General features: G+C 49.5%; 1 protein-coding gene across 1 annotated transcript; it reads right to left on the minus strand.

Annotated features, from left to right (window-relative positions):
* Positions 1-4071: 4071 nt before the first annotated feature.
* On the minus strand, positions 4072-9874 carry S100A11 (S100 calcium binding protein A11). The gene is made up of 3 exons (XM_056121485.1): positions 9801-9874; positions 5573-5725; positions 4072-4371 (listed from the first exon to the last, which is right to left on the minus strand). The coding sequence occupies exons 2-3, from the start codon at positions 5717-5719 to the stop codon at positions 4216-4218; spliced, it is 303 nt and encodes a 100-aa protein (XP_055977460.1). The 5' UTR covers positions 5720-5725; positions 9801-9874; the 3' UTR covers positions 4072-4215.
* Positions 9875-13791: the final 3917 nt, after the last annotated feature.

Here is a 13791-nt window from a genome sequence, read left to right on the forward strand (position 1 = left end):
GGTGTCTGCTGAGAAAGGGAGCAGCCGGGCATGACGGTGCACGTGAGGAATGCGTGTCCCAGACAGAGTTCAGCCGGCTTTCCTAGCAGAAAAGGTGTCCGGCTGCCCTGGGAAGATTCAGTAGAAGGTAGAAGGCAATTGTGTGGGGAGGGTGGGTGAGCGTCCCAGGCAGATCCAGGCCCAGACCGACAAGGGCCCATGTTCACTATTTATTTTTTCTTTTTTTCTTTTTTTATTGCTCTGCCCCTCTCGGAGAGCCTGGCAAGCTACCGAGAGTATTCGATATGCCAAACACAGTAACAACAAAGTCTCCAATGGAGACGTTACTGGGCCCGCTCGAGCTAATCGACGATCAACGGGAGGACCTTTAGTTCTTAGTTAGTTAGTTCTTTTTTTATTAGTGAAACACCATGAGGTACAGTTATAGACTTACAAATTTTTGTGCTTGGGTTTCAGTTATACAATGGTCAAGTACCCATCCCTTATCCCTCCACCAGTGCCCATCCTCCACCACCACAGATCCCAGCATCCCTCCCATCCCCCATCGCCCCCATCCCACCCTGCCTCTGTGGCAGGGCATTCCCCCTTGTTCTCTCTCTCTTCTTTTGGGTCCTGTGTTTTGCAAGAGAGGCATTGAAGTTATGAAATTTACATACAAGTGGTACTACATGGAAAGTATCATGTTAAGCGAAATGAGTCGGAAAGAGTGGGATAGACACAGAAAGATTGCATTCATCTGTTCACTATTTATTTTATTGCCACATCCAGTCATTCCCAAAGGGCTCCTCCCAGCTTGGTGTTCAGTTGTTCCACCCCCAACAGTGCCTGAAATTAAAGCCAGGACTCCTGAATGTAACGCGCGTGCTCAGACCACTGGGTTGACCCTCGAGTCCAAGGCCTGTGCTTGGAACCAACAGGCTCGTGTGGCTGGAATTAGAGGAGTCCTGTGTGAGTGCAGAGGCAGGGAGGGGGAGTCAGAGGAAACCAAGCCAAGTCTCTCGCTCATCTATGTGCCTTAGGCAATAACGACAAGGACAGCGATGCTGAGGACAGGGTGGTGGCATGCCTAGTACAGAGCTCTCTCTCTTTGGGGAGTCCTGGACGACCTGGAGCTGGAAGGTAGCCAAGGCAGAAGCTTCCAGAAGGAGAAAGGACCACAGAAGGGGCAGAACCGGAGGGACAGTGAGTTGTTAGGGAAGCTGCTTTAGTGTCCAGGTGAGAGGTGGTGGTCAATACCAGGGGTGACTGGGGATGGGATCAGGGAGGGTTCGAGTCGGGGGGGGGTGCTAGGCTGGATGTGAGGAAGAGAGAAACATAGGATGAAAGGCTCAGGGACATAGCACTGGGTTTGACCGCGAGTACTGTCTGCAGGAGCTCAAATTTAAGCTGAACTCCAGCACTCTGTGATCTGGGCACTGCCAGGGCCAGGTATCACACTCAAGTAAACAGACAAGCCCCCATGTGTCACTGCCGATTTCTATATTTCTGGGTGGGGCAGCTCCTGAGTGGACATTCCAGGGAAGGGGCATTCTCAGGGTTTGAGAAGATAATAAGCTCAAGTAAGTATCTAAAGAATGAGAGGCAGGCTTCTGTCGCTGTTTTATTTGGGGCCACACCTGATGTTTCTCAGGGATTACTCCTGGCTCTGTGCTCGGGGGACCAAGTGGGATGCTGGAAATTGAACCAGGGTCAGCCATGTACAAGTGAAATAGCCTACCTACGGTGCTATTGCTCTGGCCCTGAGGCCAGCTATGTGACAAGAATATTTTCTGTCTTCTTCACTCCCGAATACCTGATACACAAACCTCGGGATACATCACAAGCAAGGTCTGTTTTGTTTTCATTCAGGAGCTGAAGTGAACTTAGGAGGTGAGTAGGTGAGGGGGTGAACCAAGACAAAGGAGTGCTATGCACACGGCATTGGGTGGGTGGGTGGGGGCACAGCCTTGGCAGAAGCATGGTTGTGGTAGGGAGTTCACCTTTGCGACTTCTTAACTGTGAGTCTTGATTCTGCTTTGCCGAATCTTCTTCCTCTTACTATCCTCAGTTTCATGCTCAGTGGCAGGTCTGTCCTCTCTCTCTCTCTCTCTCTCTCTCTCTCTCTCTCTCTCTCTCTCTTCTTTCCTCCCCCCTTTTCTTCTCAGGCTAGATCTCTCCGAACCTCAATTTCAGGTATCCATTGGGTATTGCCAACTGGACCTCCAAATGGTACCTCTAATACAATGCAACAAACACTTACTGCTCTCATTTCCTCCTCCCCAAATCAAGTACTTCCATCCGAAGTCTCTCTCACCTTGCTTATAAGAGACACTCCATAGCGTTGTTGAATTAGAAGCTTGGTGTTCATCAGATCTTCTTTTTATTTTTTGGGGGGACCACACCTGGTGCTCAGGGTCTACTCCTAATATATATATATATATATATATATATATATATATATATATATATAGTGTGTGTGTGTGTGTGTTCTGGGGGCCGCAGCAATGCTGGGGACAAAATGGGCCTCTTAAATCACATCATGTGCTCAGTCTGTCAAACTATTCTCCAATCCCGGGATCTAACTTCTTATCAAAACTTGAGGGTGTCAAGCAAATGAAGATCTTCCAATTGGTTGCTGAGCCCGATGTCTTAAACTTCAGAGCCCACATTCCCGTACCAAATAGCAAATGGGTCAGAAACTTGATGGAACCTGACGTTTTTCCCATTTCTTCCCAAGCAGTGTTTTTTTCATGCTGCTAATGAATTAAGGAACTCATTTTAAAAAAAAAAAAGAAAAGAAAAATCTTGAGACATGCTTGCCTGAAGCACTGTCCTTCGTTCTGGAAAGTCAGGGTCTAAAACCAAAAATACACACAGGAGAGATGGTGCCAATGACTAAGAGCACTCTACGGTCCCACAAACAATACATCCCTCAGTCTAGGGTGTGGTACCCCCAACCTCCACCAGGTAATAAATCCTACCACTACCTCCATCTCTAATGGCCTCGGAAATGGTATGTCACTGTCACTGTCCTCCTGTTGTTCATCGATTTGCTCGAGTGGGTCCAGTAACGTCTCCATTGGAGACTTTGTTGTTACTGTGTCTGGCATATCGAATACTCTCGGTAGCTTGCCGGGCTCTCTGAGGGGGCGGAGGAATCGAACTCGGGTCGGCCAGGCTGGCTGCGTGCAAGGCAAACGCCCTACCTCTGTGCTATCGCTCTAGCCCTTAGAAACGGTATGATTCATTCTATTAATTTATGAAGAAGGAAATTACATGTCATTCTGTTAATTTATGAAGGAACTTATCTGCAGAGGTTTTATCTAAGAAGCTAAAAGGCACATTACAGTTGGGTGAGGATGCGGTGGTTTTTTGAAACACCTGTGTTTCCTGTGACACTCAGGGGAGATGTACAGTGTTGAAAGCTGCTTCTCCCCAGCTCTGAGTGTCTCTGACCCCGGGTTAACCTTCATTGCCTCCTTCTGAGGCTCCAACACGGCTTCCTTAACAGAAAGATGAGAACCTGCAGCCTGACACTAGCCCAGGCCTGTGGACAAGAAAGGTCTTGTCCACACCAGCCCTTTCTCTCCCCAACATGGGGTTCATTTTCACCTTGGGACTTTCACTACCCTGGCTGCTTTTCCTAGAAAGGCCCTCTTCCCTCTCTCCAAATGTTTGTTCCTTCTCACCCTCCAGGTCTCGGTACAAACCTTCCTTCTGGAAAGTCAGGGTCTAAAACCAAAACATAAAAGAGGACTCCCCTGCCCCAAGGCCTCTCCCAGAGTCCAGCCCACACCCACTGGCCTTTTTCTATTCATTCATTGCCCACCACCAGAACGAAAGCTCTGGGAGGCTGACCCTGGTGACTTTTGTTGACTGTCTGAAGAGACTCTGGAAGTGCCCACAGGGGGTGAACAGCGACAGAGTAGGGGTGACTGATGACAAGAAACATTGAGCCTCCATGAGTCTGAGCACTGCACTCATAACTGTCTACATTCACGATGCATTTTTTATTAGCAGCAATTTCATTCAGCAGTCTAATTTACACTCTTCCTTCCATGCACAAACCTACTGAAACTCCAGTATTTGTTTTTTTTTTAAAAAAAAATCTGTTTTTATTAATAGGAGTGGCTGAAGAGGGTGTTGGGGTGCTGGGCTCAGGGGATGTGTGGGTTGAAGAGGACATGGTGACAGGAAAGCCGTGGGTGTCAAGGCCAGGCTGGGCGCTCCTCAGCGTTACTTCCTGCAATGGGCAGACTTAAGAAAGGATTCATGGCAGGCAATGGCCAGGCCACCAATGAGATTAAGAAATTCTTGAAAATCGAGCTGCCCATCGGAATTAAGGTCCAGTTTCTTCATCATGCGGTCAAGGACGCCAGGATCCTTTTGATTCTGTAAAAACAACGACAATAGACACTAACGGTGCTTGCCAGTGCATGTCCTAATCCTCTTCACATCTGGGGTCACCACTGATTCTCACATGAATGTGAGTTCCTGTTAGGGTGGGGTTCAGATTCATCTTCCAGACTCAGGGACAAAGGGGGCCAGTGAGGTCCCCTAGGCGAAGGCCTGGGACTTGAACCAGGGTTTGGGGGTTCTTTCCAACTTTCTTGCTGTGACTGTTAGGGTTATTCAACTGTGCTATAAAAGCAGTAAAACACTTTTTAAGTGTTCCTGCAACTCTTGTGAGGGGCATGGGGGGCAAGGAGTAAGAAGTATCTGCAGGTTCACACCCCCCTCCCCTGGGTTAATCGGTTACAAAGAGTTAGTGAAATCAAGAAACAAAGTCAACCCTCACTATAGTAGTATGCTAAAGCCTCAGGAGGCATTACTGTGTCCCAGCCCAGGAGAACAGCATCTGCATCATTGCAGAAAGTTCCTCAAGACACTGGGGGAGGCTTGCAGGAGGGAGAAAGAAATTTGAGGTTCTTTTTATTTTTTTCTCTTTATGTCATGTATGGGGCTGGAGCGACAGCACAGCGGGTAGGGCGTTTGCCTTGCACGTGGCCAGCCCGGGTTCAATTTCTCCACCCCTCTCAGAGAGCCCAGCAAGCTACCGAGAGTATCTCGCCTGCATGGCAAAGCCTGGCAAGCTCCCCGTGACGTATTCAATATGCCAAAACAGTAACAACAAGTGTCACAATGGAGAGTTACTGGTCCTGCTCGAGCAAATTGATGAACAACGGGAGGACAGTGACAGTGATGTCATGTACCATTTTGTAAGCCCCTCTCCCTAAATGGAAAAAAAAAAACCCAAAAGGCAAAGAAAAATTAATCCCCAGTCTCTAATGCCTCTTTTGATCACGGATTTTTTCTCCTTTTCTTTTCTTCTTTTGGTTCTGTGCCTAGGAATCGCTCCTGGCGGTGCTCAGGGAACACTGTGGTGCCCTAATAAAATCCATCATGAAGAGCATGAACTCAACTTAGTGAGTCACCTCCCTCGCTCAAGAACTGGGATCTTGAAATGCCTTACTTAGAGAAAGAGGAAAGGAAAAGGAAAACGCACTGGGAGGGAAGGAGGCTGTGATCCAGCTGTCTTGTGCCAGCCTGGTTTCACGCTCGGAAAAGTTTGGGGTGAGGGGGCACACGATACCTGTGTGAAGGCAGCCAACTCTGTCCTCATGAAGCTCAGGAACTCGGTCTTGGAGAGCTGGCAGTTGTTGCCGTCCTTGCCGGCATACTTCTGGAAAACTGCAATCAGAGACTCAATGCAGCGCTCAGTCTCGGTGGGGCCAGACATCGTTGCCTTCGGAGAGAAACATTCAAGGCTCAGATAAGGCGTCAAGGGCCAGATGCCGACATTCCAGAGAATCTCATCTCTTTATTTTGCGCGCGAGCACATTCCTAAGAGGCTGAGTCATTTTTTAGCGTTTAAAAAGGGGCCGAGACAACCAGAATCATTTTTCCGTGGGCTTCTGTTCCCTGTCCCCCACCGTCCACAGGTCACTCTGCAGGGACAGAGCGGGTCAAGGCGGGGCCTGCAGCCTCTCCAGGAGGGGCATGGGGTCAGCAGATGTCCCTAAACACAGCTGCACGCCGACCACTTTCCTCTGCGCCTGCTGACCCTTCTCCTGGAGCTCCAGAGGTTTCCAGGAGCATTGAGGCCCGTGTTTGTGCCAGCTCTGTGCAACGGTGCACTTAGCTCCTGAGACTGGGGACAGAACCAAACACCAGTACTACTGGGAAGGAGGAAGGACGAGAGCTTTCGAGTCTCCCAAAGCAACTTTCACATTACTGTAGGGAACCGACAGGAGAAGGAAACAGGCCCTGGCAGAACACTAGGGTCTGGACCTGCACATCACCGTCTTCTGTCTTTGAACTTTGCTCCTTTTCTTCCAAACTTCTCTGGCTACCTCGAGCCAGAGAGTGGCCGGTTTCGTAACGGGCCACGCACAGCTTCGGGCTGCATCTGGAACACCCACGGCTGGCGGCCACAGAGCTGACCCACAGTGACTTTTGTTGCACCAGGACAAAGGAAGCATCTGGGAAATCCTGCAGGCCGTGCTGGGCACTGGAGTGAGGAGCCGTAGGCGGCCCCCGGTGGATCAGAGACGCAACTGCAGACTGACCGCTGCCCCGGCCACACCCTTCCAGACTTGCAACTCCGGGAATGAACAATGGTCTATGCTTGGATGGTGACGTGTACCACTCACCGTGGTGAGTGGCTTTATCATTAACTGTATGGACTCCCCGGAGCACAGAGCTAGAGGCTTTGTACTGACTTGCTTCCTGATTCCTCCTCTCTCCCCTGTCCCCACTCTTCCCGGAGCGTTCCCAGCTTGTTGGATCCTCCCCAGGATTTTTCCCGTATTACTGGATCCTCCACACCCACCGAAGGGAGCTTTTTTTCTTAAAAATGTGGTAGGTTCAAGGTTTGGGGGAGGGGGGAAGTGACTCACCCTCGCCTAGAAACGGATCATGTTTGCACAACAACTTGCCTTGTCAGAGCCAAAAACCACAGTCCCAGTAACATGTCAGACTCACTAGCAGGAAGGTGGGCCAGGAAGACCCCAGATACCGGGAACTACCAGAGGAGAAGTAGGTAGGGCCTATGGAGTTTCACAGCAAGAGTTTCCCCCTGCCTCTATCCACTGTGGAGCTGAAACGCCTTGATTTTCAAAGTGGTTTTCTGCTCTACAAAGGTAAGAGGAGAAACCATTTTTCCTTTAGCTTCATGCTTGACTTAGTTTTTTGTTTCTCTTGAAAATGACTGTGATCAGCCACACAGAAACATATACAACCCTATGCTAGCCCCTCCCCACCCCCACATTCCGGAACAAAAAACCAGAATTATTAGTTTCTTAAAAGGCAACTGCAAAATCTGGAGAGCTGGAGAGGTTTCTGGGTGGTGGAGTTGGGGGAGGGTGTGCCCCCAAATAAGAAAGCTTTGCCTACATAAAGTAACAAAATAGGAGACTAACACTCAAGAATGGCCGAGATTAGTACCAGGAATTTTACTCCATGGCTTGGAGCCCAACCACACATGCTAGGGGAAAAGGGAGCTCAGATAGAGAAGGGAGCACCAAATAAAGGTGTTGGGAGGATCCTCCCAGGATGGGAGAAGCATGCTGAAAGTAGACTATAGACCAAACATGACTGCCACTCAATTTCTCTTTTGCAAACCACAACACCCAATAAGAGAGAACAAAAGGGAATGCCCTGCCACAGAGGCAGGGTGGGATGGGGGGATGGGGGGTGGGAGGGATACTGGGATCCATGGTGGTGGGAAATGGGCACTGGTGGAGGGATGGGCATTTGATCATTGTATAATTGAAACCCAAGCACAAAAATTTGTAAGTCTACAACTGTACCTCATATGTCTCACTAATAAAAAAGTTAAAAAAAAATAAAAAAGAAAGCTTTGCCTACGGGGAGGCAGTAGCTGGAGGATCCGAAACCCCGCCTTCTGCCTGGGGACCAGGGGACCCAGGAACTCACTGTGCCCAGAGTCCAGAGTCTGGAGTAGTAGAGGAGGAACACAATATGGAAAGAATTTTCAAATACAAGCTAAACAGTCCAATTTGTAGAATTGGGGTGGGGAGGAGGGAAGGGATGAAAATAGGAAGGTTTGGGAAAGAAACAAGGATTTTTTGTTCTCATTTTAGTCTGTACCTTCCCTTTTTTCTCAACAACCTTTCCTTCTTTCTCTCTTCTTCCTTTCCCTCTCTTTACCAAGGAAATAATCTCTCTTTCTCTCTCTCTCTCTCTCCAGCTATGTGTTCAGGGGGTCACTCCTAGTAAATCCGGGTGAGCATATAAGGCGCAGGGGATTGAAACCCAGTTTGGCCGTGTGCAAGGCAAGTGCCCTACATGCTGTACGATCTCTCTGGCTTCTCCTTCTGCTTTTTTTTTCTTCTCCTTGCGTTTGGACCTCGCCTGGCCGTGTTCAGGGCTTGCTCCTGGCTCTGTGCTCAGGGACCACTGCCGGGACCATATGGGGTGCTGGGAATTGAGCCTGGATGGCCCTGTGCAAGGCGAGTGCCCTGCCTGCGGGAAGTATCTCCCTACCCCTCCAGCCTTAGTTTCAGTGGCCACACCCTGTGGTGCTCAGTGGAAAGTACTATGCAAAGCAAGTACCCAGTCCTTCAGCCATTTTTTCACTCCCCAGTTTATCCATCTTCCCCGGGGTTTTTTGGAGAAAACATTCCTGATCTTCTCCACCTGTTAGTACCACCTGACACTCATCTCACCTGGAAAGGAGAGGAGGGAGACTGGGTGGGTGCTGGCAGACACACTACAGCCGGGATTGGCAAAGGAGTCTTGTACAGTGGGATGGAAAATATTTTAGACCGATGCAATCTCTAGACGGCTCCCCCCTGCGTTCATTTGCACAGATTCACCCAAAAATCAAACGGGCTTGGACAGGAGTCAATCAAATTTTGAGGAAATCGATTAAAAAAAATTTTTTTTCCCCCTGTCCTCCAAAACCTAGCGTTCCTTTGGTGTTCTTTTCACCCTTTGAAACGGGGAAAAAAATAAATTGATTTTTTAAAAAGTCATCCCGTCGTTTGCAGCTGGCGGATGTGACAGGACCCTATTTGGCCCCTGGGGCAGAAGTTGGCGCCAAGAGAAAGGAAAAGACTGAAGTGGGGACAAACTTTTTTACTTTGGACAAACTTGCAGGCTATCGAATGTAGCCTGCCCACAGGGCAGAGTCTGGCAAACTCCCCGTGGCCTACCAAATATGCCAAATACCAGTAACAATGATGGGTCTCATTCTCCTAAAGAGCCTTGAATATAATCTCAGGGTTAGGATGAAAGAGACGTTACTGGGGCCTGCTCGAGGCAATCCACGAATAACAGGATGATGAAATGAAATGAAATGAAGTGGGGGTGGGGGGTGAAAGGGGCATCGTGTCCCAAAGACCCGGAGCCGAAAGGGAGGGGCAGGGCCTGGCCAGCCCGGCCGCTCCCACATTCCCCGCCAAGGTTCGGCTTCACTCGGTGCCTGGGTTCGGCTCGATGCCAGCGGCCCGGCTGAAACCTGCGCCCCCGGCCCGGGCAGATGCTGCATCTGGGGGCATCCGCCCCTCACCACCCCCGGACCCCCGCCTGGCCTGGCGTCCCTCTCCCCAGCCCCAGGGAGCGCAGGCAGGACCCGCGCGCGGCCCCTTCCCGGGCGGGAGGCCCGGCCGGGGCGCCCCGAGCGCGCAGCCCCCTTGGGTCCCGCCGCCCCGGGCCGTTATTCGGGCGCACCCAGAGCCGCCTCCTCCCGGCCTCGCTCCGGCCACGTCGGAAGCAGAGGTCAGGCCGGGAGGCGAGTCGGGGCGCGGCTGGTCCCCCGCTGTCCCCGGGGGGAAGGACAGCCCGGCCCGGCTTACCGCGTCCAGGGGTCGCGAGGCGCAGGCGAGTGCGGAGCCGAGCGGAGTGCGGGGCGCGCGGACTGCACGGTCGGTCGGTCGGTCCAGCGGTCCCCGCCCGTCCCCGCCCGTCCCCGCCCGGCCCCAAGTCCCCGCCCGCGCCCGCCTGACTCACGCCGCCCCCTCGCCGGGCCGGGCCGCAGGTCGGGACTCGCCGGCCTCTGTTCTCTTCGCCCTGGGAACCTCGAAGAATTGCCACTTTTCTAAATCACTGGATTTTTTTTTTTTTTTTTGCTTTTTGGGTCACACCCGGGGATGCTCAGGGGTTCCTCCTGGCTCTGCACTCCGGAATTACCCCTGGCGGTGCTCAGGGGACCATATGGGATGCTGGGAATCGAACCCGGGTTGGCTGCAGGCAAGGCAAATGCCCTACCCGCTGTGCTATAGCTCCAGCCCCATAGTTTTATTTTTTATTTTTATTTATTTTTGCTTTTTTGGGGTCACACCCGGTGATGCACAGGGGTTAATCCTGGCTCTGCACTCAGGAATCATCCCTGGCGGTGCTCAGGGGACCATATGGGATGCTGGGAATCGAACCCGGGTTGGCTGCAGGCAAGGCAAATGCCCTACCCGCTGTGCTATCTCTCCAGCCCCATAGTTTTATTTTTTATTTTTATTTATTTTTGCTTTTTTGGGGTCACACCCGGTGATGCACAGGGGTTAATCCTGGCTCTGCACTCAGGAATCATCCCTGGCGGTGCTCAGGGGACCATATGGGATGCTGGGAATCGAACCCGGGTTGACTGCAGGCAAGGCAAATGCCCTACCCGCTGTGCTATTTATTGCTCCAGCCCCATAGTTTTATTTTTTATTTTTGTTTATTTTTGCTTTTTTGGGGTCACACCCGGTGATGCACAGGGGTTAATCCTGGCTCTGCACTCAGGAATCATCCCTGGCGGTGCTCAGGGGACCATATGGGATGCTGGGAATCGAACCTGTGTTCCCCGCACGCAAGGCAAACGCCCTACCCGCTGTGAATCAGTGGTTTTAAAGAACTTTTTTTTTAAGTTCTGGAGGTTTTTTGTTTGTTTCTTTTTTTGGGTGGGGGGTCAGACCCTGGGATGCACAGGGCTGACTCCTGGCTCTACACTCAGGAATTATTTCTGGCGGTGCTGGGGGACCACATGGGATGCTGAGAATCAAACCCTGTTCGGTGTCTGCAAGGCAAAGGCCCTACCCGCTGTGCTATCCTGCAAGGCAAACGCCCTACCCGCTGTGCTATCGCTCCAGCCCCTGGATATTTTGATAAGATCTTATTTTTTCCATAATGTTACCAAAATCATTTTTATTTATTTTTGCTCCGTGGTCTTCTGGCATTCTGTGTGTGTGTGTGTGTGTGTGTCCCTGGTGCGTCTTCCCCGTGGCGGACTTGGCGCTGGTCTTTTAGGCCCACAAATAAATCTGTCTTTGGACACGCTCCGTTCGGGGAGGGGACGGTAAAGTGGAATCAGGGATCCCGAGAAGTTAGAATTGTTTTTCTGCACAACTACAAATTGTAGTTCTGTACATGAAAGAAGAAGGTGCTAGACACTATGGGGATTATGGTGCTTGCCTTGAACTTTTAATTCCTGACTCAGGAATTAAATCTCTGATACCACAAATGGTTCCTCAGCACTGCCAGGGGTCAATCTTGAGCACAGAGCCAGGAGTAAGCCTTGAACATCACTGAGTATGACCCCCCAAAATCACTGGATATGACCCCCAAAACAAAGAAACAAAAATAAATAAGGGGGGAGATATTTCAGAGATTTTATTTGATTCTCTGAAAAATTTAAAGAACCATGTAAAGAATTCTTTAATAGTTTAAGGAATTTTAAAGCATTAAATAATTTTTCTTATAGATTATTTTATATTAGAATTGTGAGTCTGCCCACATTGCCATCCTCAATAAAGGAAAACACCTCCTTTAAACTCCTGCTGAAGGCCCCTCTCAGTTGCTGAAGTTTTGCTTGATTTGACACTGCCTTGGTTACAGCTGATTGGAATGGGAAAATTCTAGGTTCAAGGACCGCCAATGACAATAGTCCATCTGTAACAAGAAGAGCTGGGTGTCAATCAACTCTTTGTCCTTGAGAAACTGAAATTAGATACCCAAAGATTACCTTGTCTTCAGAAAAGCTGAAACTGAACGCATAGAGAGACTCCAAGACTCCCAAGCTTATGGGAAATCAAACGTACAAAGAGGCAGATCCTATGAATAGGTAGAAGTTGTGAAGTCTAGAAAAAGTGTCTTCCTTTTGCTAATTCATTTTCTATTTGCTATTTAGACAGCAGAAAGGCAGTTATCTGGGTATTAACTGAGTTGTATAAATGGTAAAGCCTTGAGAGAGAAGAACGGTTCTATTTTACTAGTTGTTGTTCTTCCTGAAGCTGGTTGTTTTCTTTCTGGATTTTCTGTAAGATTATTTCACTTACTTCTCTAACCCATGAGGCAGCTTGAGTGAAGAAAAGAGCCAAATTAAATAAAATGAATTGCCCAGGACAAGTCTGGGATCAGCCCCTCTTAGGTAGGGCTGCCTTTGTGGCAAGTTCCTGGGATTGTGTTGAAAGGGGCCCAGTCAGTGGTTTACAGTTTGAGAAGGGAGAATGCAGGAAGTGCAGATTTTCTAAGTAGATACACAAACTATTTGTCAAACCAAAGAGCTGAAGCTGACAAGGGGTTGAGCATGAGTCAGGACAGATAAATGCGTAGCAAGAGACAAAAATGAGAGACATGAGGAAAGGGGTTACTGGAGGAAATGTGGGGACTTTATTCTCACATGCAATCTGAACTCTTTGCAGACTAGTAGAGGCTCATAAATGATACAGTAGAGCAGTGTTTAACTAAGTAGTTCATACCACAGACTGGCTCCTCCCAACTTCCTTGGTGTTCCAGAGGTGTGGGAACCTCTAATGTGATTGGGGGGTTTTCTATTTGTTTGCTTAAAGAATTTCTGGGGGGCCAGAGCCATAGTACAGTGAGGAGGGCCTTTGCCTTGCACATGACCTATGGGGTTCAATCCTCAGCATCCCATAGGCTACCCCAAGCACCGCCAGGAATAATTCTTGACTGCAGAGCCAGGAGTAACCCTCGAGCATCACCAGGTGTGACCCCCCCCAAAACCTCTACTGCCCAATAAAAGAATTTCTGGTTAAGTTAGGGTTTTCTGTGTGTTTTATTTCCCCCTTGAAAGGGGGTGGTAGGCTAAAGACATCAGAGTGTGACAAGCATAATTTTAGGTAACCAAGGTACAATGGCAATGCTGGGAAGGACGTGGGTGAAACTGTGTGAGGAAAGCAGGGCAAAGTGTGATTGAGTTGGGCAATGAAGGAGACTAAGAATCCATCAGGTTGGAGCAGGGAAGAGTGCTCAATAGCTAGAGCTCATGCTTTGGATGCAGAGTCCCAGGTTGAGTATGCAGTACTGAATAGTCCACCAAGCAAGGCATGATCCTCGGAGCACCAAGCGCTTCCAGACAATGAGCTGGGAGGAGCCCAGAACACCGCAGTCTGTGGTCCAAAAAACAAAACTGCAGCATACTTAAAGCAACAACAAAAACCATTCCCCCGATCCCCCCTCCAAAAAATCCTCAAAACCCCAACCCCACAATTAGGCAGGATAAGACCATATCTAGGATCATAGGTGCTAAAACAAGACTGTGGGATTCAAACTCCAGAAAACATATTATTTATTAGAAAGAGCTTCATTGTATCATTTCTCTGCTCTATGCCTGACCTAGACAATGGAGAAAATGCCTGTATCTGCTTCGTATGATTGCTATGCTGGTTATGAGGATGTTGGTATTATTCCCACAAAGCGTTCAGATTTAAAGCTGTATCTTCAGATGCCGGAGAGATAGTACAGCAAACAGACGCTAGCCTTGCACGTGGCCAACCCGGGTTTGATCTCTGGTATCTCATGTGGTTTCCGAGCACCCCCAGGAATAATTCCTAAGTGTGAAGCCAGGGGTAA

The sequence above is a fragment of the Sorex fumeus genome, unplaced genomic scaffold (assembly GCF_029834395.1).
Source record: "Sorex fumeus unplaced genomic scaffold, SorFum_2.1 ptg000001l, whole genome shotgun sequence".
NCBI lineage: Eukaryota > Metazoa > Chordata > Mammalia > Eulipotyphla > Soricidae > Sorex > Sorex fumeus.